Here is a 26,380-nt window from a genome sequence, read left to right as displayed (position 1 = left end):
AAGACACACATTTATATTATATCTTTTGACTGCTCTTAGCTCTTCTGCCTAGAAAACTGTTACCTCTTTTTACAGAATATTTTCTTTTGACAAACTTTTTACAGAAAATGGAAGTAAAGCATCTGACAGTAGTAAATTATTCTTACTGTACTAACCTGTTTATGAAAATATGAGAAATGTTAATACATTTCACTGTAAGAAAAGTAGTATATCTTATGCAGTCTGTCGTGTAGAAATTGATATGTAGGAGAAACATTAAAGTAAGTTGAATGCAATGGGAGTAGGGAATTTAGATATATTGCATACCAAAAATGAATAGATGTTGTGAACTGAAAACAAAAGTGCATTCCGTTCATAACAATAAAAAAAAAATACTGATTTTGATTTTGTTCGTATCAAGAAAATTTTAAACAATCAAATTGCAAAACATGCAAGGGAGAGGAAGACTGAGAAAGGCATGGTTATGGTTATAGATGTAATGAGATTTTCAAAAAGAGACAGATGTCTTTTAAAAAAAAAACCAACATATGAATTGATATGTCAACTGTAGTAAAAGCAGGGGTAATTTGCAAGGATAGAAAATTATGGAGCAATATATGAATAGTGTTGATGTAAACAAGATTTAGTTCTATTTCATTTTCTTTTATCTATTGCCTACTTTTTTTCCTGCAGTTTCCTTCTGAGACTGAATAAGATAACAGATGTCTATGTATGCATATACATTGTAGTAAAAATGCATTTGAATGTTTAGATTTTTCACCTCTACTAATTCAAATATTTTTCTAAGACTTTGATATAAACAATGTAATACATACAGTTCAATCCCCCAGTCTTCCATTTTCTTCCAACACTGCCCTTATAATTTCATCCTTTGTAGTGAATTTTTCATTCATTTAAACACTTATCTGGCTGCTACTTGTGTACCAGCCCTGTGATTCTGAGCTGACTAACTTATATTCAGCAAATGTGAACAGAGGAATCTGAAGGTTCAATTCTTCATTTCACTACCTTTCAGATAATCTATAGTCATAAAGTCCTTACTGAGAAAAGGATTTGTAGGCAGAGACCCTTCTAGGAATGATGCCTGCCAGGTTTTCATACAAAAAGAACATTATCTTGAATCATGGGTAAGCAACACAGAAATAATGTGGTAGCTTCACATTGCAATGAACAAGGATATGCATTCAATTTTGCACCTACTACTATTGTTTGGGCAAGCAGGGACAAAAATAACCAGAAAAATGATTGAAGCCTGGGAAATGGGTCCCTTGTCAATCAATAGTAGTACTCATTTACCACCAGCCTATTAGGTTCTTAGGATCTAAGAGTGCGGTGATACAAGGAAACAACAACTAACAACTTAATAGCCAGCCATGAGCATCCTAATTAACAAAAAAAATCTACACACAACCAGGAGCCATATATGTAGAATGGACCGCAGCATATATTCTGGAAGGAGGGAAGCTCCTTGATGATGGGCTCCAGGATGAGATGAAAGCTTGCAAGAATAAACCACTGGGTGTTTTTAAAAATTGGATGGAAATAATTTGCCTCAGGGAGGGCCTACCTCTGTCATGCCCACACTTATATTGCTATGACTTAATTTGATATTACCATATATTGTCTATCGAGCATATGAACGTGAGTATTATAGTCAATGAGTACAACAATAAAACTGAATAGCTTTGGGTGTATAAAAGGAATTATAAGGAATTTTCTCCATACAAAGCAATCCATCTTGTGATGTACAGAAATCAATAGCCTATATTTAATTTTGCATGACATTATCAGAGGCAGCAGCCATATTCCAAAAATGAAAAAATGTTAAGTTGACTTCTAAATGAAGGAATGAGTTGCAAAGCAGTGGATTACAGCAGGATTTAGGGAAAGGATTTTGAATGTTAAAATAAGGATCAGAAGAAAGGTTTTTCTGAAGCAATACCGGAATCAGGAAGGATTAAAACACAGGCTCTCTCTTCAAAGGCTTGAAAACATTCCTGCTCAGTTGAGTCAGAACTAACATAGAACAGACCGGCAAAGACACAACATCCATTCACTCTGTGACTGGAGAGCTCTAGCAAATTGTTTTACTTCATTAAAAAGCAAGTTTATCAATCACCTCATTCTCTTCTGGGTTTTGGTGTTGTTGTTTTTTGCAGTCTGTCTGTCTGTCTGTCTGTCTGTCTGTCTGTCTGTCTGTCTGTCTATCTATCTATCTATCTATCTATCTATCTATCTAAAAGCAAAATTAAAAACCATTTAAAATAGTGTACATGGAAGAGACTAGATATGTATAATACCAGCTGTTTTGGAAACAATCCTCCTTTGCTTTAAGAATTAAAGAATACTTCTGAAATGATCTGTCTAAAATAAGATTCATTTTTAAGCATAAAGCTTAAATTTACTTATTAAGTTTCTATAACAAAAGAACCAGTTTAGAAAACAAAAAGGAGGGCAGAAATAACTGAATGAAAAATAATGAAAGTTTCAATTATACGGAAGGTTTCTCCTTTAACAACCTGCACTTTTTAAAAACAAAATCTCATCGGAAAACACATTCTACCAATATTTTAAGAAAATGGAAAAACACCCTCTTTTCCCAAGTTTTTAATTGTTAAATCAATTTATAATAATTTTGAATTTAAGCCTAATAATATTACTTTATTTTATTTTCTAAGCTATCAATAAAATAAGTAAAACAGCAGGGTATTAATTCAGTTAGCAGAGCAAAGCTTACATTATCAAAGAACAGGGGAAGAAATAGTACATGATGAAATATCATACAAGTATTATCAAGTCATTTGTTTCTTAGTACCAAAGCATTTCATATATATGAATATTATTCAGGCTGAAGATGGTGCCACATGACTCTTAAGATACAAAAAGTATTAATCTGCAACAGAATTAAGTTTTGTGTTAAAAGAAATCGAGTTCAGTCTAAAGACCAGCAAAAATATTAGGGAACAATCCTTTTTAGATTATTTTTTTAAAAATCATGTCCTGCCCTACAAAGTGGCACAGAACTTTTGTTTTCACTGCCTTAACATGGCTAGAAACAATTAGAAGCCAGCTCTCAATTAAATTTTGTACTCACTAATAAACTTGTTTTGCATAGTTTCTAGCAGAGCTTGATGTGCATCTTCGTTCTGCAAAGCACATGAACATTCTCTGGCCAGTAATGTCCGTACAAGATGCTCTCCACAACCTACATAAAGAACATATACATATGAGGATTACCAATATACATGTGCAAAACAGAAAAATATATTTATCTTAACTAATAGTTTGTATGGAACCACTATAGTACTTTTCTCCAAGTACAAATCTCAAAAGATTCCAATGAACTAGAAAGAACCTGAAAACAAAACCATCAGAATCCATAATTTCAGAGTATTAATTCACCTTTTAGTCTCCCAGGATGAGTAAAAGTAATTGTTTGAAGCATGATCCATTGGTTTTAAATTTTAAAAAAGAGTATGTTTATTTAAGATTTAGTTAGCAACACTTAGGAGCCTTCACAATGTTTTCTCACTCATGCTTATTTAAATTTCAAGCCACTTGTCTTATATTATAAATCAATAATGAAGAACAATGTTAAGACATATACAGTGATCCCCCGCTCGTTGCGAGGGTTCCGTTCCAGGACCCCCCGCAACGAGCGGGTTTTCGCGAAGTAGCGCTGCGGAAGTAAAAACACCATCTGCACATGTGCAGATGGTGTTTTAAACTTCCGCAGCGCTAGCGAGGAGCCGAAGATTGGGGGGCGGCGCGGCTCTTTTAAAACATCGCCGCCGACATGGGGGGCTCGCTAGCACCCCCCCGAACCCCCAACCCGGGTTTGGGGGGGTGCTAGCAAGCCCCCCATGTCGGCGGCGATGTTTTAAAAGAGCCGCGCCGCCCCCAATCTTCGGCTCCTCAGCGGCGAGCGAGCGAGCGAAGCCAAGCCGGCAGCAATGTCGCCGCCGCTGCAGCCAACGCGCGCTACGATCTTCCGGGCCAGCCAGGCTCAGTCACGGAAGGCAGCCGCTTGGCCCGGGATGCTGGGCCGAGAGGAGCCGGGCTTGATCCGCTGAGCCTGGCTGGCCCGGAAGATCGTAGCGCGCGTTGGCTGCAGCGGCGGCGACATTGCTGCCGGCTTGGCTTCGCTCGCTCGCCGCTGAGGAGCCGAAGATTGGGGGGCGGCGCGGCGAGCGAGCGAAGCCAAGCCGGCAGCAATGTCACCGCCGCTGCAGCCAACGCGCGCTACGATCTTCCGGGCCAGCCAGGCTCAGTCACGGAAGGCAGCTGCTTGGCCCGGGATGCTGGGCCGAAAGGAGCCGGGCTTGAAGATCGCAGCGCGCGTTGGCTGCGGTGGCGAGGGCTTGCGATGGAGGGTGGAGGAAGCGGCCATGGGAGGGCGAGCTGCCTCAGGGAGGAGGATCGGGCGGGACCAGGTGGGGGCTGGAATTTCTCCGCCAGGGCGAAGGGCGGGCGAGCGGCGAAGGGCGGGCGAGCGGGTGCTGGGGAGGGCTTCTCGCCCTCCCGCCAGCAAGAGGGGGAGCGAACGGCGTGGGCAGGCGAAGGGCGGCCGAGCGGCAGCGAGGAGTTTGCGTGGGCGGTGGGGAAACTCCTCGCTGATGCCAGCAAGAGGGGGAAGACCCAGGGAAGCCGCCCAGCAGCTGATCTCCCGGTTGCCATCTACACATGCGTGCCCATAGAAAAAAAAGGGCACGCATGCGTAGATGGTATTTTGACTTCCGGGTTGAAAAATCGCAAATTACCCTGTTCGCAATGGTCGGGGACGCAATAACCGGGGGATCACTGTAAACACAAAGCCAAACTTATAAACATATCTTTTTTTAACCTTTGAGACTGAACTTAACAACTTTAACATGTTTGGTAATTAACAAAACTAAATAGTTTATTCCTGCTGCATATCTACATAAAATAATATTGTAATTAATACTTTTATTTTTCATTTTTTCCTCTTAACAGAAATTCAACTATAGAGTCAGGACAGAGTATATGTCTAATACTCTGTCCTGACTCTTCAGTGTAGTCTTGTTTTGGTGAATATTTTTAGATTTCCAGAGTCCTGTCAATTTTTTCCATCACACTTAGGGAAAACTCTCTGATCAACCGTAACTTACTTCTCTACGTTCCCTAAAAGAAAGCACCAATGTTAACTACTACAGACATCATGTCAAGCTATTTTACTGTAGAGATTTACACAAAGATCCTACTTTATTATAAACAGATGCTAACCCAACAGTGTAGTACTTAACAAAGGATCACACTTGCCCCAGACATCTTTTCAAAGTGCTAAAAGGTCACTCCAGAATATATCTTGCTGAAAACAGCTAACACCTGTATAGTGACAGTCCCCAACTCCTACACAATAAAGAGTTTAAATTTTTCATTCTGGAATAGTTTACAGTACTACTACAAGATGCTGTTGACTAAGATCTGTAAATATTTCCACTATTTTTGTTCCAATGCTTTTTAAAAACAGGGCAAGGAGGCCGATACCTTCCATATGAATAGACCCATGGGGAGCTATATAACACAGACTCCAGCTGCTTTATTAAAGCCCACCCTCATAGAAAAAGTGTTACTCAAACTATATATACAAAAAAGGAAAAATTGCAGAAATTTAACCAATTCTAAACTTCAAGGTGTCAGGTGAATGTTCTTTGCCTCTAGGTTTGTTGGGATTGTTTAGGAGACAGCTTGTCAAAAAGGCTATACTGATTTCACTGGCAGCTCACTGGGTGATGGAAGCATCTTTATGCTCTTTTGTTGACCTAAAATGTAAAGTTAAAGGATAAAGGAGCCTCTGTGGATTTTACTCTGTAGTTGTTATCAACTATAGCCTGCAGTTCTCAGCTCCATTTCAAGAGCTGTTGAGCCAGCACTATCTGAAAACACTTCCATGGTCATTTGGCCAACATAACACCAGTGAGTGATGATAACTTCCCACTGAAGTGGTACCTATTTTTTTACTCACATCTGCATGCTTCCAAACATCTAGATTGGTAGGAGCTAGGGTGAGGACAGAAGCTCACCCCGTCTCAGATCTCTGAGGTCTCAAACCTCCTGGAGTGTTGGCTTTGCAGCCAACAAGCCCAGTGTGTTAACTGCTGAATCATCATGCCGCCCTCCATAAAGACTGATTTTAAAAAGTGTTTAAAAGTGCTATAGGTAAATCCATATAATAGTAACTCTTTAAATATTCCGATAGTTTCTCTCTAGCCCTCAGCAGGATTATCAACAAGATTAAATCTTTCTGACTGATGTATAACATCTGTACCATTTTAGGTAAAAGCTTGAACATTTTCCAGTACAAAAAAATCTCCATGCACAAATTTAGTATTTTAGCCTCATCCATCTCTAGCAGCATAGTTTATTACATAAGTAGAACTTTCCTATTTCCCCCACTGAGTTCACCTACTAGCTAGGGGCTCCTGACCAGTTTTTCTAACAAACATGTCCTGACTGGGAAGAGAAGAGAGGAGAGGAGATTAGAGGGAGGGAGGGAGGGAGGGAGGGAGGGAGGGAGGGAAGGAAGGAAGGAAGGAAGGAAGGAAGGAAGGAAGGAAGGAAGGAAGGAAGGAAGGAAGGAAGGAAGGAAGGAAGGAAGGATTCAGAATATCTCCGGGACCGCCTTCTGCCGCACGAATCCCAGCGACCAGTTAGGTCCCACAGAGTTGGCCTTCTCCGGGTCCCGTCAACTAAACAATGTCATTTGGCGGGACCCAGGGGAAGAGCCTTCTCTGTGGCGGCCCCGACCCTTTGGAATCAACTCCCCCCAGATATCAGAGTTGCCCCCACCCTCCTAGCCTTTCGTAAGCTCCTTAAAACCCACCTCTGTCGTCAGGCATGGGGGAATTGACATGTTCCTTCCCCCAGGCTTATAAAATTTATGTGTGGTATGCTAGTGTGTATGACTGGTTTTTAACTTGTGGTGTTCTTAAAATTAATTTAATATTGGATTTGTCTTGTATTGCTGTTGCTGTGAGCCGCCCCGAGTCTGCGGAGAGGGGCGGCATACAAATCTGATTAAACTGAAACTGAAACTGAAACTGATCACCTGTATCACACATCACTGGGGCCCTCATATTTTCATTGTACAATTATTTCTAAAGTTAAGAAACATTTTTTAAAGCACCTATATGCATCACAGTAGTACTCCAAGGTTAGGAGGACTTTTAGGAGGTTCATGATTTTGTGCTGGCAATCTTCCTGGAATGTTAGAATTAAACATGAAAAGCCCGAAAACTTCAAGGGCTCTGAGTGTTAACATTCTTATCACTTAACATGACCTTTGGTTACTATACATGCAATGTTTTTCATTTCGTCTTATCACAAAGCCAAGCACCTACCCAAATCCCCTTTAAGCAGATTTCTTAAAAAGTTTAAAATAACCTCAAAAAAGTCTTTTTCCCCCCCTCCTTAAAAAAAAACCCAACAACCCACAAAAAACAACCCACAGCATTGGGCTAAGTAAAACACGACTTATTATTCAAGCCCAGCATCTTAAGAGTCATCTACCAATGGAACCAAGATGGCATTGCAAAGAACTTCTGTAAAGCGAGGCATTTCGGAGCAGTGTGTCAAAGAAATTGTTTCTGCTTCTTTTGATGAGCTTTCCTTTCAAGTCAGGAAATTAGAAGCAGGTGTGACAGAGGGCATCTGCATTCATACACCACACTGAAAAACACACGTTTTCAATTTTCAGACATGAAAGCAACTCCTATTGAGTGAAGAAATGAAAAGCCAGGCTTCTTTCTGCAAGCCACATGCAAAAAAGAAGGGAGCTAGGCGGGAAGTTTACAGCGCATGAACTATTGTTAAATGATCAGCCACAGCAGCAAAGTTGCTGGAGGATGCAGGGAAATTCATAACTCCAGATTAGAACCATTATCTACTCTGCAGCAGTATTTTGAGCTTTTACTCCAAAGTAGCACCCATCAATATTTCAAAACGTGGTAGTAATTATTTTGAAAAATCAATTCAGTCACATACGAGGAAATGATAATTGTGATTGGGATGAACTGAAGATCTGGATTCAGAACAGACAAATGCAGAGGTTTTTGAACAGAAATATTTAGACATTTCAAGATATGCGGCATCAATGTATTTCAAGAATTAGCATTCAGACAAATATTTATAAGAATAGTAAATACCTGAGGTACTCACAGCTGTAGAGTAAGGATTCTGAAACCCCATATTTTCAGCCCAGCAGCCGCATCCATAAAGAGCTGCCTGATAAGAAGATTTTATGTAAAAACAAAGTTTAATCAAATGTTAGAAAATAGATTTCAATACAAACTCTAGGATTGTGCATATTATCTGACAAGGTCCCTTATTACTAAGCAAACCCTTTGTATTCCCCTAAACCACAAACTCTAAGATTCACTGAAGACAAGCTGAATCTTTTTTTAAAATAGAAAAATCCACAATAAAATGACTCATAAAAACAATACTCAACAAATAAAATAACGATATAAAATACTATAAGCTATAATATTGGATAAGAATACATTATATTGATGAGAAATTTAACTTTTTAGGATCTTTACTAATAAAATTCATAAAAGGATGCTACATGTCATAAAAACCTCTTGGTTCTGCATAACCTTTAATATGCTCTTTTATATTAAACTTTCCATTGATACCATACACTTTTATTTTATAATGACACATTTTTAATATAATTTACAACATTTGTATATTATCAACAGGTAATTAACATGTAACATTCTTAAACTGTTCTTAGAAAAGATTATCCACAAACATAATTCTACTTCTACAAATTGTTTGGAATTAATATTGGTAATTACCCCAAATATTCCAAACGATGTTTCTCTAAAGCACTTCCACCAAAGATCTATAAAAGACCTCTTTTTCACTGCCTTCCCCTGTTTTTCCAACCATTTTGGGAGTATATTCTGTACATTTATTATGTATACAACAGTACAGTGCCATTTATAAATTAACTTCAAAGAACTCTAACAAATGTAGGAATGACTCAGAAGGATTATTTCTGCCAAATTCTTTCCCACATTGGTAGATCCATGGGGGTTTTTTTAGTCTGCCTCCAAAAGTTATTTAAGGAATTGTTTAGGATGGTTAGACAATTATTTTAAGAATGATGTAAATTTTAGAGCAAATTTGCTGAAACACTGGAAAGAAAATGGGAGAGTATCCCATATCTTTATAGTGAATTTCAATTCAAATATATATGTAGGAAGAGGGCAAAAGGCAATATGAATGTCATGCCACATGTTCTGCCATTTTTATATAGTCATTGTATATTACAATCATGTATAAAAGGGACAGACCTTGTGTTGCTGCTCCAGGGCTCGCATCATCATTTTGCCAAATTATCAGTTTTTCCCAACATTGAGTTGTTTAGACTGTGTCCCAAAACCTTTTCCATAAATCATGAAAACTCAGAAAATTAACAGTATCAATCTGTAGGTTTATATAATGTATATAAACCATGTAATTGTTTATTGTTTCATATCTTGCCATATCTTCCAGAGCACAAAGTGGCTTACATGGAGATTTTATCTCATTTTATCTCCAAAATTTTCACCATGTAATCTATGTTGGACTGAGAGAATGACCATTTCAACATCATCCAGTGAGTTTTCATGGTTGAGATGGAACTGAACCTGAGGTACCTGGTCTTGCATCTTAGTCATTATGCAACACTGATAAGGGGAAGCCATGAGGTTACCCTTGAGAAGAATCTGATGGGAAAAAAACCCTGCCTTGCATAATAACCTCATTAGTATTTCAGAAAGCAATGAAATAGTTGTGGCTAGAAACCAGGAATCTATGGGGTGACCTTAGGGCAGCCAGTCTCCCTCTACGCCACCCTATGGCAACACAGGGTGCCCTAGGCAATGGCAAATCACTTTCAAAATGTTTGCTAATAAAACTGAAGAAACCCATTTAGACAATTGCCAGAAGTCAATACTGACTAGAAGGCATTTGAAAAACACAGAATAGGAAACATAATTTCCAAGTGAAATTTTAAGAAGCAAGCAAGACCACACAATAACAGATCTTCAAATATCCAAGGCCCCAATCTAAAATGTATTTTATTAAGTGCTTGGTAGTTCCTACTGAGAATGGATTATCATATAAATGTCTAGCTTGAACCAGCATCATTTTCATCAAGTTGAAGAATGTGCTCTCTATGGGACAAGAGGTTTGGTTCAAAAAAGTGAAGTTGAACCATCAGATTAAACCCACCTGACCAACTCTCCCAGGATGTTTCAAAGCTAAGCCTCCACTGGACACGGCAGCAGCAACATTTCCTTCTTGATCAATAACAACTGCTCCAACAGTGTCCAATGTTTCTGACTCATTTTCCTATACAACAGGAAAACAGAGACATTGAAAAGATAATCTTAAGTAGTGAGATATTTTCCCAGTTGAAGACATATGGGTGCTTAGAGCCAAATAACTATCAATGGAAGATAGGACTGTTTATTTTTCTTGACCGGATTGTTTCATGCTGTACATCCAATTGTTGAGATCACCCACTAAGGTCAGTTTTTGTATCTAAGATAAGTTTATTTACAAGACAGAAGGCTGTCTCACCAACAATAGCTCTAGTCAGGGAAACTTTTTTACCAACTTGTTCCAAATAAAACTTCATTAATAACTAAACACTGCTAATGAAGCATTTTCTTCCCCTAAATAAGCAAAATAATACAGGTCTTTACTCAAAATATATACAAGTCCCCAGGTTCAAAATGTCCCACTTCAAGGACATTTTATATAGCATAATTGTATGTAGGAAAATTCCAGATAAATGCACAATGATTGAAATTAAATTCACAATGCTACTTCTCCAGCCTACATACAAATTCAATTTACAGGAAAGATAAGGGGAATGGAACTTATTCTTAAACTGGGGGTTACTTGTGGTGTGAAGATAACTTATATACACCGGTAAGTAAGAAAAAGAGTTTTTGTTGTCCCCAGCCCCAGGACCACTCTGCAACCTTTCCAAACCCTCTTGCGCACCCTGATTTTTGTGGAAAACAGCCTGTTTTTCACCCAGTTTTTGTTTAAAAAAAAGTGGGGGGTGGACAGAGGGTTTGGGAGACCTGCAGAGAGCTCCCGGGAGCTGAGGGAAGGCAAAAACACCCTCATGTTTGTGAAAAATGGCCCGTTTTTCACCCTTTTTCCTGCAAAAATTGGAGTTTTTGCCTTCTCCCCAGCCCCTCAGGAGCTCTCTGCGGGCCTCCCAAACCCTCTATGCACTCACTTTTGTAAAAAACAGGCGCAAGGGGAAGGCTTCAGGAGGCCAAAAATGGCTGTATTCAGTGTATAAGACACACCAACATTTTCACCCTTTTTTATGGGGGAAAAGATGTGTCTTATATTTGGAAAGATTTGGTACATTACAGTGGCATTTCAAGAGTATTTTTTTAAAAAATACAACAAAAATGAACAACAAATTATAATAGTGGCTAGGATTGAAATAAGTGAGGTTGTTATTCTCTTTCTAATGCCCATTTTTCTTTTTCTCTTTTGGATACTGTTTGCTTCCTTTTATTTTTTACATAGCAGGGTACCAGGGATGACATAGGTAGAAGTGATGTGGATTAACCATTACCCAAATGCTTGTATAATGAGGCTCAAGATCAAATGAAATTACCATATTTTTAGAGTATAAGACACACCTAGATTTTAGAGGTGGAAAACAAGGAAAAATGTATTCTGAACCAAATGGTATAGTAATATATTATTTAATAAAATACCAGTGTGGCAGAATACTTTTTACAAACATGTATGCTTTTTACAAACTTCAAACTTGACAGCTTTAAAACTTGTGGACTTCAACTCCAGAATTCCTCCTCCAGTCATGCTAGCTCAGGAATGGGAGTTGGAATCAACAAGTCTTAAACAGCTGTTTTTTCACCAAAAATTGTGTCATTTTTGCCTTCCCCCAGCACCCAGGAGCTCCCTGCAGGCTTCCCCAACCCTCTGTCCATCCCATTTTTGCGAAAAATGGAACCATTTTTCACAGAAATGAGATGTGGGGGCAAGGCTTTGGGACAGCAAAAATGGCTGTATTCAGTGTATAAGATGCACCAACACTTCCACCCTTTTTTAGGAGGGATAAAGGTGCATCTTATTCTCCGAAAAATATGGTAAGTCATGGGTTACAAATTACCCAGTCCTGTTGGACTCAAATGAAACTTACTGCTCAATGTAGATCCAGACAGGACAGCAGTGAAAGGGGTGTATTTTTCACCCCTAAATATCCTTACTTAAGACTAGGTTGTTCTGAATATACATTCACTGATAACTGAACAAGATTTAATATATTCCTAAGTTTGTATCTTGTTTTATCCTTGTTTTAAGATTACTCCGTGATCTGATATAATCAAATACACAATACATTTGTTTTTAAAGCAATTACTTCTAGAGGCTACAGCTTTTTGGCAAAAACAAAGATTAGAGTTCCAACCATCATTTTACTAATTATTTATCAGCTGGACTTTCAAAGGATCTTCTGCCAGATCTTCCCATTACAAGCAAGTGCTGCACATGAGTTTCCCATCCAAATTAATATAGTGGAGTTTATGTAAGCTTCCTTCTAATGAAGATTAAAGCCCTTAGAACAAAGGCACTCCAAGAAGGCCATCATAAATCTTCTTTAATTTGAATGATTTCGTTTCCAAGAAAGAATAAAAGTTGTAAATCCCAATCCTCCCATTTTGCCACGCAGAAGCTCAAATAAGTTATGGAAAACAAAGTGTTAATTATGAAAACATATGAGAAGCAATGATAGACCATTTTGGACAACCGAAGCCCCTATGGCACTTGTGGCCTTCAAATTCTTGCTTTGCAAGTGTTTTTCTTATGCATTTGTCCTAGATGCTTGTTGGCCTGTTTGTTTTTACATGGAATTTATCTAGATTTTATTGATTGATAAAGTCATTGATAAAGTCATTGATAAAGTTATCAATGTGTGATGCCTCAAACTGTTTATCAGCCATCTTGCTTGGAGACGGATGCAGATTTGGGCTAAAGACAGAGGTGGGATTCAGCAAGTTCCGACCAGGTCTGGGGAACCAGTAGCAGAAATTTTGAGTAGTTAGGAAAACAGGTAAATACAACCTCTGACTGGCCACGTCCCCATTTATTCTCTGGCTCCCAAATCCCAGTCAGGAGATTATGCAGTATCCTTTCCCTGGAGTGGGATGGGAATGGAGATTTTATAGTATCCTCCCCCTGCCAAGCCATACCCACAGAACTGGTACTAAAACAAATTTGAATCCCACTACTGACTGAAGAATGACTGACCTTAGATCACCCAGCTGCTTTCCATATTGAAGGGAGGACTAGAACCTGTACCTTTCCACTTCTAAACTAGCTCTATAACCACTCTATCATGGTGGTTTTCATTTCCAAGTGATATCTTTTTTTCAAAATCATTTTCATTATTGAATTCTAAAAAAAAAATCCATATTAAAAATCACCCCATAGACACCAAGGTTATTGTACACAAATGGAAACTAAAAATAAATGGATCTAATACTAAAGAACTATAAAGGAGATGTGGTTTATATTTCTAATAATCGAACATATCAAAAGGAACCATAGTTTATACATTCCTAAGATCCTCAAACTTCAGGAGCTGAAACAAGTGGGGCAATTAGAATACACACACACAAAATGCTCACAGCTGTAAAACTGCAGTCTACGGAGAGGGGCGGCATACAAATCTAATAAATAATAATAATAATAATAATAATAATAATAATAATAATAATAATCACTAGCCATGTCACTTGCAGTTCTTATACATCGTTCTAACCCTTTATACAAAAATACAATGATCTCAAGAATAGAAAGTACCATAACCCATTCTAAAATTAGCTGTCAGAAATATTGTCTGCAAAATAACATTTAAAAGCTACATATTTTTATACAGATGCCCATCATGTATTTTCCATGTCAACCTCTAAATAAGGGAGGCCAACCTGATGGTTTAGATCCAGAATCCTCATGATTGGAACTCATGGGGATCCTGGCAAGCTGGACACATTCAATAGCACAAAGGAAATTTTGTTCATTCCTTTCTCCCACAGTAACTCTACAGTGACTAAAAAAAATGCTCTGGAGATATTAAAGATTCCAAAAGGAACAGAGACACAAGGTATGTTTGGAAGCCGTTGATTTCAATGCCTGGACTAGTCTCTTTGGTTTTTGGAAATGGTTTCCCATTGCTTGCTTCCTAGACCTGAGAGAAAATGACTGGTCCGTCACAGAGCTATTTTAGTGCATAAAGACGGACTTAAAAGTTATAGTCTCCTGATTTCTACTCTAGTGTTCCCACCACTATGGTATCTGTCTCTCATCGGAATCTCATTTCTTTCAACAGTACACTGCAACTTCCTCAATGGTAGCGGAAACTAAACTACATTTTCCTAAAGGGAAGCAATTATTCCTTTTACAGAATAACAATTCTGTTCCTTCTTCATATCAATTAAAGGAGGGAGGGGGAAAAGTTATTTTTTTGGCTAAGAAATCAGTTGTATTTCAGGAGCCATAAAACTTAACCCACTCACCATAAAACTCACTGTATATTACTTGTTATGAACTGCTCAAATAAAACAATCCAGATTTTCATTTAGTTATGCAGCATAGCGATATGGCTAGAGTGTTGTTCTATGTCAACTTCAACATCTGGCATCAAAACCATAAAAGAGGTGAAAATGTTATCACGTATATTTTCTTGGCAAAGTTACAGAAGGGGCTTGTATTGCTCTCTGGAATGGCTTCTCAACTCTCTCCATCTATGACTCCAGAAATAATAATATCATAAAACAAAGAGGTGGCATATACAAAGCATTTTTGGAAGTACTGTATAAAACAGCTGTCTCAAACACCTGACCTGTAGCTCATATCTGGACCACGGAGGTCTTTTGGTCTTTAGGGCACTACCAGAACCATCCTGCCTTATTGTCTTGCCACATGTGCAAGTGCAATGCAAGCCCATGATGACTATGCTGGTGAACAGAAGGAACACTGTGATGTCACAATCTGCCTGTGCTAGCTGCCAATAGCTTTGAAAGCAGAACAAAACAGCAATGAGATAAGGGAGAACAAACAAGTGGGAGATTGCAACCAGGGCAATGCAGCATTTATGGTATTATTCTAAGCAACATAGTTTTGATTTTAGCAACAATTACTGTCCTTTAGTTTTAGTACTGATTGTAAAAATAATTATTAATAAAAATAAGATTTATTGTATTTTGCATATGTTCGAATACTGCTCACTAATTAGCTTATTTTATGCAATATTATCCTCCGATTCATTTGAATCGCAAACTCTTGGTATAAGGTATCAGACCAGAATCTTGAGACATGTCAAGTATATTGATTCCGCAGCCCTACATAGAAGTCAAATTTTATAGCATTTCTCAATTTGGTTGTGAAAGTGGCAGTCTCCCATTCAATGTTATAACCAGATACTTGAAATCTCAAATAACAGGTTGATAAGCTCATGTTCTGGCATATTGGAAGCATTGACTTGCCCTTCATAATATGAAATGATACCATTATCAACCTTCCTGTAATATTTTTAAGGATCTTTGTTTTCTTTAAGATATTTTTTTTAAAAACACCCAAAACAAATACCTGAATAATATGTAAACTTTTTTCTGAATCAACTTCCCCACAAAAGGAGATAACAAAGCAATGTGTTTTACAGATGTTCTCCGCACATCTTTAATTCTTCCTGGCAAAATGCGTTCAATATATATTAAAAAGCTATGTTCAGCAACAAGAAAACTGGCTGCTGAAATTAATCTTAGTAAACAAATGTCAACCTGCCTTTTGATTAGAAGACTATTCTGGATCAGTCAATGCTAATTAAATGCCCAGACATGTTTACCTACCTGATATTTAAGGTTTCAGCCCTTTCCAGATCCACAGAATATGCTTTAAACTGAGAAATTTTCATCAAAATCTTAAACTGGAGAAAATGTCTCAACAGATATTTATCTTTTCATTTTGCATTTGTCATGCACATTCTGAAAAAGTGAAAATAGTAAAATATATCATCAAGCTATAATGGTGCAACAGACTTGCTCTCAAATAAAATAGTGTTTTGGATTCAAGTGTGTGTGTAATGGCAGCTCAGTAAATCAATGATAAAATTAATCACAATGGCTTTTAAATCAGTTGTGGTCGAAGTGCACGTGCTTTAATGGATCTAATCACACGCAAGATATTTTTAAACCTGGAATATTATATTTTCTTCATTTTCTTTCCACTTCTCTATCTCTTACTGAGGTTTAGGCATGCGCACGCACACACACGCACATCACAATGCTCACTTGTATTAGGCAGAATGCAAAGGGTTGACAAGAAAAAATATAGTTAAATTTAAATACTGATATAGACTTTCACAGCTGGTATCTGTTGGGCAGTGTTGGACTTCAGGATTTAGTGACTGTGGATTAGACAATAGGTTTCATGATGTTTCCTACTGAGTAAAAAGAGTACTGTTCAGTACTGACCCATTTTGGTTAATATGTTACAAGCATAACTAAAGTTCTGTGTAATCCTAAACTAGGTATCTAATATAGGAACTATTTTGGAAATCAACATATTGCTGTTTTTTACCAGTTGTAAACAGGAAACATACTGACACAGGTATAAGAATATAGGGAAGTTTATTCGACATATTAGTGTCTAGGCCTTTGTCCAGGGATGCAAGGACTTTTCATAAATACAATCTGACTGATTGTTCTTCAAATAAGCACTCCAAAGAAACATTAATCAGAAGACTCTAGTACATGAAAAAGCCACATACGTAAGTACATACACGCATTACAACATTGGTTTCAGTTTATTGAGCTGTTAATGTTTGAACTTTGCTAAAGTATTAAGAATGACTAACATCTTTCTCCACAGATACTGACCTTTTCACTTGTTTGTCGTCTTTTCTTCAGCTGAAAAAGATTTGTTTCTACTTTTTCAGCCAGTTCTAGTTTTCTCTTGTTCCTTTTAAAAGCCGCTAAGCTAAGTCCTGTAAAATATTTAATAGCATTTACATTTCTGAAGAACTAAAGCCCAGTTGATCTTTAATCAATTCTTCTGTCTTTTATCCAACAAACTCAATTTATTTATTTGTTTATTTATTTAATTTATTTATTTATTTAATTTATTTATTTATTAGATTTGTATGCCGCCCCTCTCCGAAGACTCAGAGCGGCTCACAAAGTGTGTGAGTATGCTCAAGCATACATCCAGCATCTGTCTGTTGATCTAAATATTCCTTAACTAGCAATACAATCTTATTCAATTTTAACCAAGAGATATCACCTTCAGACAATCAGAAAAGAGGAAGAAACATGTGATCCTGATATAATTTCATAAAATTAGAACATGAGCAGTGCTGTAGTTGATACACTTAGGAAAATAAAAGTTAATTGAGCAGCTAATCACCACAATCTCAAATGCAATGAAATGAACTGGTTAGCAAGACTCTAAATTCTTCTTCTCCAACCTTCATGCATTGAAATGGTATATGGATGCTCTCAAAGACAATCTCTAATAACCCTTTCAGCTCTAATTATGGACATTTATCTGAGTGTTGTAATTTTAATAAGGCCATTAAGAAATTGTTACTTCTACTAGACACAAGATTACCTGTCAATTTTCAAGGATCTGAATTGCTACATTGCCCTCTTTAGAGAAACCATTCCCAGACTAAAATTATCATGTGCATATGCCATTACAACTGTTTCTCTTTTCTCAAGTATCAAAAGCCAAAGAAATTCAGCTAGGCACCATAAGCAGTCTACTATTTAAACACTGAAGAGTTTCCTCTTTGCCAGGTTCTTAGCATATGCCATCATGCATCATTAGGTACTGCCTTGAGATTAGTGGAGATTTCCAAAGTCTTTATTATTGAATAAGAGAGTCTTGCTCTTTTCTCTCTACACCTCCAGTTTTCTCTCATAAATATCTAGATCAGTGATGGCAAACCTTTTTTTGTTCAGGTGCTAAAAGAATGTGTGATAGCATGCGCCCACACCCATAATGTAATGCCCTTCCCCAGGCATGTGCAGGCAACCTCACACACACACACTGCCCCCCCCATGCGTGCACGCAGGTCTCACTGAATATTATTAGGAACAGATGAGAAATAAATTAAATTTTTTATCAATATTTATTAAATTATAAAATGGAACAAGTTAAAAGATACTATGATTAAATGAGCTCAGAATTTTGGCTACAATATTAATTTAGCTGAATGGCAACTACTGTATAGAGCGCTGGTGAGACCACATTTGGAATACAGTACTGTGTTCCGTTCTGGAGACCTCACCTACAAAAAGATACTGATTAAATTGAACCGGTCCAAAGACGGGCTGCAAGAATGGTGGAAGGTCTTAAGCATAAAACTTATCAGGAAAGACTTAATGAACTCAATCTGTAGAGTCTGGAGTACAGAAGGGAAAGGGGGGACATGATCAAAACATTTAAATATGTTAAAGGGTTAAATAAGGTGCAGGAGGGAAGTGTTTTTAATAGGAAAGTGAAAACAAGAACACAGAGGCACAATCTGAGGTTAGTTGGGGGAAAGATCAGAAGCAATGTGAGAAAATATTATTTTATTGAAAGAGTAGTAGATGCTTGGAACAAACTTCCAGCAGATGTGGTTGGTAAATCCACGGTGACTGAATTTAAACATGTCTGGGATAAACATATATCCACCCTAAGATAAAATACAGGAAATAATATAAGGGCCAACTACATGGACCATGAGGTCTTTTTCTGCCGTCAATCTTCTATCTTTCTATGTATAAAGAGAACTGGTATCAAATGTTCTATATATGGCAAATAACACCAACACAATTAGCGAAGATAGACAAGAAATATTTACCTAGATGTTGGAAGTATAGGAAAGAGAATGGTTCTTATTGTCAAATGTGGTGGCATTGTGATAAAACAAAGAAATATTGGGACAGAGTCCAAACATGGCTGGAAGGTATATTGGAAAGGAAAAATGAAAAAAAAAGCCCGATTTTTTCTTATTGGGAATAACATATGAAAAATGACAAATTTATTTAATTTTACATATAACAGCGGCAAGAATTATCTTTGCACAACAATGGAAAAGTGAAAGTATACCAACAGAAGAAGACTTAATAGAAAAGATAATATCTTGTGCAGAAATTGATAAATTAACAATGGAGATAAGAGATAAAGATGAGTCAGATCATTACAAATGTCAAAAATAAGTTTTATTGTTGGTTGGGGGGAAAATACATATACATATAGTCAACTAAATTAAATATTAAAAAGAGGGTCAGTTAAAAGAGTAACAAAAGAGATACCTATGTAAGATCTATCTATAATAAAATGTATTTAATGTATAAAATAATAGTAATAATGGTAATATAGAAATATCACAATAGGAAATAAAAAACAGGACTATCACACATTGTCCAATGTTTGTAAACGTTTGTCTATATATGTTTATATTGAAATAAAGAAAACTTTTTAATTAAAAAAAGTTTAAAAAAAAGAAACTTGCTGTTTAAACTCAGGTATTTGTTGACTGCTTTATTGATATAAACAAGTCAAACTTTTTATTTTATAATGAATAGAACAATTTGGAAAACTGCCTTTTCCTTTGGTGAAAAATAAAAACAACCACACAAAATCTTAATTGAGATAAAAGCCTACTATTTCACTACAGAATATGGAACTTTATGTTTTAATTAATTCAACAGAATCATGCTGTAATCTTTTTCCAAGATCAAGCCCAATTAACATCAGCTTGAGTATGTCCTTAAATGATACGTTTTCTTTTAATTTTTGAATGTTGCAATTTCTGGTGTCAATTCATATTAATCTATCCTTTTGCACACTATTTTTGCTATATAAAGGAAGAAGTCCATTGCTAGAAAATGCTAGTGCTTATATCAGTAATTGATGAGAAAGGGAATAAGTTCTTGATGTTCTCAGCAGAGTTACTAAGTGGTCCTGCAAGAATATTGCCTAGGTACATATACAGATTTGACATCAGGGCCAATTGTAACTTTGAATCTATATACACCTATATATAGATTGAATCTATATCTATAGAAGCTATACCTAGTGGGAACACGTTTTAAGTCAAGGAGTAAACAATTGCTTTGCCTCTGGAAATTGATCAAGATATTCCCTGAACAGATTTCCATCTTATTTCAGTTGCTTTTGTTGCATCCCTACCAAGGCTGGCTGTCTTGTGATATTGCTCCCAGCCCCATATGCCAATACACAGAGCTTAATTCATTTTAAGAGGAGGTGTCACCTTCTCTGCACTCAAAGGAAAATTGGCTATCTGCTAGGGTACCATTTCTATTTTTCTAGAGGCCACTATATTGGGATTTCTCATTGTTTACCCACCCAGCAGCCAGGAGAACTTTGATAGCAGGAAAAAAGGTGAGATGAACCATATCATCAGTACTAGCTCCCTTGTCCAGATCATCACCAGGGGCAGGTTCCTCTTACCTTTTCCTTCCCGTGTGCTGAGTGCACATCGCAACATTTTGTGCGCACACACCTGCTATGCTCACGCATGCACATGCATTCCCTAGGGAAATTTTGCTTCTGCACATACGCAGAGGGACGATTTTCCTTCTGCACATGTTTAGAGAGTTGACAGCAACATGACGCTGCAAGTTTGACACCCATAGTTTAAAGGAAGACAGTGACTTCTAATTTTGTCCCAGACTGAGTTTAAAGGTTCTGCCAATGTAGTCTGCAACTATTTCTTCTATATACTTGATTTTTCTTAGTGCTATTTTCCAAAATTCTACTTGAAACAATATATACTTCTCTGCACCTTCAATGCACTCAACTGAATAAATGTTAAGAAATGAGATTCAGATTTACTTTATCCTCAGTATGCTGAAATCTAACAGAAGAAATTTAATTATAAATTTAATAACATTAGAAATCATGATCACCCTTGCCTACTTTATTAACAGCATTAAAACAATTATACTTCTAGAGTTGTAAAATATAACTATTTAAAGTATTTTAGAAAATTAAGTGTAACCACAAAAAATATTTAATAAATCTAATCCTCAGTAAAGCAATCCAATTCTGATCAATCATAGAGCACCCCCTGGCAGTCATTTTTGGTGTATGCTGAAAAGGCTCTAAAGATGAAATAATATGAAATTCTCTTTCAAAAGGAAATGGGGATCAATTAATGCCTTTGTACATTTAAGACATTGAGACATTTAAATATTTTAAGGTAATATAATGGTACTTTCTTGTTGCTAACATTTCAGTAGACTGGCTCCAAAATGGCCAGATTACAATCTCAAAACTCTTGATGCAGCAAACCAGAAAATGATTCTTGACTAAGTATTTGAGTAATATCATCTTCACTTCAAAGTGGAAAGTCAGGGAATATATAATCTAATGCAAGAAACACTTTAAAACAAGACCCTATTTTTCTTTTCTCTTATATAATTACCATGATGCAAGGAGATAAAGTAAGGAGAGCAAACGTAATAAAATAAAGTTATAAATAAAGTTATTAGAGAAAATTAACAGCTAATATACATTTATGGGGAATGCTGTGGGTATAGTTACATACTTTTGAGATGGGACATTCTATAATGAAAAGATTTTTAAGTACTCAGAAAAGATGCAGTTCAAAATTAGAAATATATTCTATAGCAACTTAAAATGGTTTTATATATGGTTCAAATAAATTATACAAATTATATTATATTTTATTTATTTTTATTTATTTATTCAATTTTTTAATGCTGCCCAACTCCCTAGAACAGTGATGGCGAACCTTTTTTTCCTCGGGTGCCAAAAGAGCATGCACGCGTGCTATCACGCATGCGCAAGTGCCCACACCAATAATTCAATGCCTGGGGAAGGTGAAAACAGCTTTCCCTGTCCTCCCAGAGGCCCTCTGGTGTTCAGAAATGGCCTGTTTCCCACTTTCTGGTGGGCACAGTATGCTCGTGTTTCACCCTCCCCAGGCTCCAAAGGCTTCCCTGACACAGGGGGAGAGTAAAAATGCCCTCCCCCATCCCCCTGGAGGCTCTCTGAAAGCCAAAAAAACCCTCCCAGAGCCTCTATGCAAGTCAAAAATCAGCTGGCCAGCACACACATGCATGTTGGAGCTGAGCTGCAGCAATGGCTCATGTGCCAGCAGATATGGCACCGCGTGCCACCTGTAGCACCTGTGCCATAGGTTCGCTATCACTGCCCTAGGGCTTCTGGGTGGCTTATCACCAAAAATACCCTGTTTCCCCGATAGTAAGACAACCCCGATTGTAAGACGTATCGGGGGTTTCAGGGGGGTCGGCTAATATAAGCCGTACCCCGAAAGTAAGACATATGTCTTACTTTCGGGGAAACACGGGGGTATTGCCGCTTCCCTCTCATCTAGCTGCGCGCCGCCTCCTGCCCACATCCGCACCGTCCCCCTCTCCATACGTCACCGCATCTGCCACCTCCCTCTGATCTTAATGAGCGCCGCCTCCTGCCCACTTCCGCACCGCCCCCCCTCTCCATACGTCACCGCGCCATCCCCTGCACTTGTCACTGCCGCCTCCTGCTTAAAATACGGTAATGCACACAGTATTAATCATACATCAGTAAAACATACACACTGGCATACTGGGGTATCATCTGCTGTTTGGTGGTGAATACAATACTGTTCAGGTTGTTAATAAATGTTAATTTTATAGTTAAAACAAAAAAATTGACAATTTTTTTTCCAATATAAGACATACCCCGAAAGTAAGACATAGTGGGGTTTTTGGGGATACTGTAAAAAGAAACACGGTATAACATCCATGTAATACTAATACTAAAAATCTATAAAACAGTTTAAGAAAGATATATAAAAACATTAACATATAAAAATAAATCATTATTATCGTTGTTGAGTTAAAATTTCCCAAACAGAAAAGGCCACAGCACTTTCAATAAAATCAAACAAAATATTTACTGTATTTCTCATCCCAAAAGGCTCTAAATGGTGTATAATATCAAACAGGTTTAATGAACACAAGATATTTAATCTTCATACTTCCAGTGTTTTAAAGATCTATAACATACCACTACAAAGCTTAAATGTTTTCCTTTCTATTCTTCAAACATTCTCTTGACAGTAATTGAAAAGTATGCTCTATATTATCCATAATTTAACCTCAAGCTGAATAAATCACTACTTCTGCTCAAATGCCATTAGTGATAACTGTAATAATTAATTATTCATTGAATATATGTGCCACCCAAACTCTCAAAGACTCTGGGCAGTTAACCATCATTAAAAACATGAAAAACAATAAATAAGAATAAGAATGCAGAAAAACGGCATTGTTTATTTGAAAGAACCTAGAGCACAAATCAACTCTGCCAGATCAAATTGGCCATACTATCAGGTAGATACTCTGGCAGACAAGCAGTCCATCAAGGAACCAGATTCTATGTCATGTAGGCCTTTATATTTATTTATTTATTTATCTTTTTGCTTACTGAGATTTCTATGCCGCCCTTCTCGAGGCGACTCTTGTCCTAGGCCAGACCAGTTGACATTGTCTGGCCGACAGGACCAGGAGAAGACCGACTCTGTGTGTTGTGGTTGGCTCTGGCCCAGCTCCTGCCCCAAGGAATGTAGAGATGGATGCAGGGGAAGCATCAACATGTCATAGGCCTGTTTTATTGCCGACAGAGACAGGGAGTGAAGTTTCCTCGGAAGAAGAAGAAGGTGGGGGTGACTTGAAAGAGGGGAGTTTGGCAGACAGCCCAGGAGGAGATCAATCATCCTTATCATCCCTGAATTCTGAACAAGAATGTATGACACATCCACGCATGCGTAGATTGATGCATAGGAGACAACAACTGAAGGATTATTACAGGAGATAAATGAGGCCACCTGTGGTTGGGTGGGGCTGCTGTAATTAATGCTACAGATAAAAGAGCAGTCTGCTGTTTTAGCCTCATGGCAATTTATCTGATTCATAGTTTTGTCAAGATAGTGGTTTTTTGCTGTTCAAGATTGTGTGTGGGCTTTCTGGACTTTAGAATTGGACTCAATTTCCCAGTTATTGGATGAGCATTTGGATTGCATTTAACCTGGGCCTTGTGTGTACCAGAAAATCCCTTTGACATTTAAAAAGGGAGCTGTTTCTGTTTTTCTGTTGATAAAGACTGTTGGGTTTTCCTTCTATCGTGTGGTGTGTGTCTTTCTGGACTAATTACCCTGTAATTGAGGGCGGCTGAGACATGCCGGCAGAACACTGTGGGACCTAACTGGCTGCTGGGATACATGAGGCAGAAGATTGTCCTGAAGATAATCTGGTTCTAAGCCATGTTGGGCTTTGTAGGTCATAACCAGCACTTTGAATTGGGCCTGGAGACCAATTGGCAACCAGTGCAGCTCACGGAGCGATGTTGAAATGTGGGCAGATCGTGGTAGTTGTTTAGTATAGCTCACGCAGCTGCATTTTGCACAATTTGTAGTCTCCAAACAATCTTCAAAGGCAGCCCCATGTAGAGAGCATTGCAGTAATCGAAACCTCGAGGTGATAAGGACATGAGTGACTGTGAGAATCTCTGTCCAGATAAGGCTGCAACTGGCGCACAAGGCATACCCATGCAAACGCCCCTCTTGCCACAGCCGAGAGATGGTCTTCTAAGGTAGCTACCAGCAGTTTGAACTTTAATATTCAAAAAATTCCTTATGAATATCACTATAATGGCTTTGAAATAATAGTTATGATGCAATTTCCCTATAGGGTCCATTGGTATGAACAGTACTTAAACAAATCCATTTCACTGGTTTCTGAGTTTCAGTAATAATTTCTAATAAAAAGATACTCACTTGTTGCCATGACGCCTGGAGGACAGGCTGATATCCCATGATCCACCGCCCATCTGAAGGCTCCCTCAGCAACTAAGAAACTACAAAATAGGAGAGAACAAACAAGTGGCTAGGAGAAGACAGTGACAGGAAATATTTTCATCACTTTCCTTATAATAGCAAACTATTTAGTAGAATTGTTCTAATTAAGTCAAAGCAGGAAATAACAAAAAACATGATATTCTTTACAGTGTTAAATGATGCACAAACGTATACTAAACAGGATTGTTTCAGAAGTAATCTGATCATCAATGGCATCTACTCTTTTTAATAATAATCCTACAATCTAAGCTGCATTTTTGAATCTGTGAAGAAATACTACAGGTCCAAAATATTTAATTGAGATGCAAATTAAATTTTATTAATGTTGAAAGGAGCAGCTTTCACATGCCTTGGCTTTCCGGCTTTCCAAAAACCTTTAAATAACATCTTTACTGAAGTTCCCAGAAAATCTAGGAACTACCAAGAAATTTCAAGGCATTGACAAAGCACATGGATTTCAGGTTTTTCATATGTTACAATAAAATAGCTGGGATTTTTTTTAGATTTTCTGTAATGTAGTCTCATTAGAATTGGATATTCAGGAAAAAAAATTCCTCATACTTTGAATACCTCTGTAGAAAATACGCATAGTTATAGTTTATGTTCAATTGTTTATAAAAATTAAATCAGTTTAAAAATGTTATTTCCAGAATAAAAATTATCATGACCATATCCACTTCAATTTCAAACTAGCCAATTCTTGAAATATGTGTTTTGCTTTGAACTTGGAACATTCAAAGAGCCTTTTTGAGTGTTCCAAGCTCAAAACAACATATTCATTCCAAGAGTTTTGTTCCAAGATAAAATATACTAATTTAACATTTTTAAATCTGCCAAATTTGTTGCTTGTAAGGCAATCTATGCTGACTTTCTAAACTTACAGAGAAAATGACCAATGAATTAAGTTTTTTTTTTAAATGTTACAGGAAGGAACAGATAATACTATTTCTGTTTGCCCATATAGCTGTGTTTATTTCCAAACCAAAATTTGTTACCTAAACAGAAAATAGCTGAAATTGTAGCTATTTCACATTGTTAAAATGTTGAGTGAACACCATAAGTTGAGAAAAGATTCTGGGGTATGGATTGATATATATTTTTGTTTCCAGAAAGGAATTGTTAATGTTTATCCCCCCCTCCCCCCACATCTCAATTTAAATAGGTTACTTTGATCAAGTTTGGGAAACTCTCATCCACTTGGTTTTGGGCTCTAGAGTGTGAAAGGTTTAAGTTTGTTCTGGTATCCATTATTTTTATGCGAATATATTGTGATGTTCAAATTTGGTTGTTGGAATACTTGAACCTTTTCATTATTGTGTCAAAACACAGCCAATAGAGAATGTTCTGATGAAATGTTTAGCACAGCTATTTTGTTCTGCATTCAAAATGAAATATATTTTCCATTTTGTCTAT

At 37.3% G+C, this 26,380-nt stretch overlaps 1 protein-coding gene across 3 annotated transcripts in view; it reads right to left on the bottom strand.

Annotated features, from left to right (window-relative positions):
* The window catches only part of TASP1 (taspase 1), a 64,926-nt gene that overhangs the window by 21,632 nt on the left and 16,914 nt on the right, over positions 1-26,380 (bottom strand). For all 3 annotated transcript variants that reach the window (XM_070732629.1, XM_070732631.1, XM_070732630.1), the window contains exons 7-11: positions 24,887-24,966; positions 16,947-17,053; positions 10,246-10,365; positions 8,166-8,244; positions 3,095-3,205 (exon numbers count right to left, since the gene is read on the bottom strand). In XM_070732629.1, coding sequence (XP_070588730.1) covers positions 3,095-3,205; positions 8,166-8,244; positions 10,246-10,365; positions 16,947-17,053; positions 24,887-24,966 — 497 coding nt within the window. The remainder of the gene's footprint in view (positions 1-3,094; positions 3,206-8,165; positions 8,245-10,245; positions 10,366-16,946; positions 17,054-24,886; positions 24,967-26,380) is intronic.

Source organism: Erythrolamprus reginae, chromosome 1, assembly GCF_031021105.1.
Source record: "Erythrolamprus reginae isolate rEryReg1 chromosome 1, rEryReg1.hap1, whole genome shotgun sequence".
NCBI classification, from domain to species: domain Eukaryota; kingdom Metazoa; phylum Chordata; class Lepidosauria; order Squamata; family Dipsadidae; genus Erythrolamprus; species Erythrolamprus reginae.
Note: the sequence above shows the minus strand (reverse complement) of the source record. Positions and strands in the feature narration are given on the sequence as shown.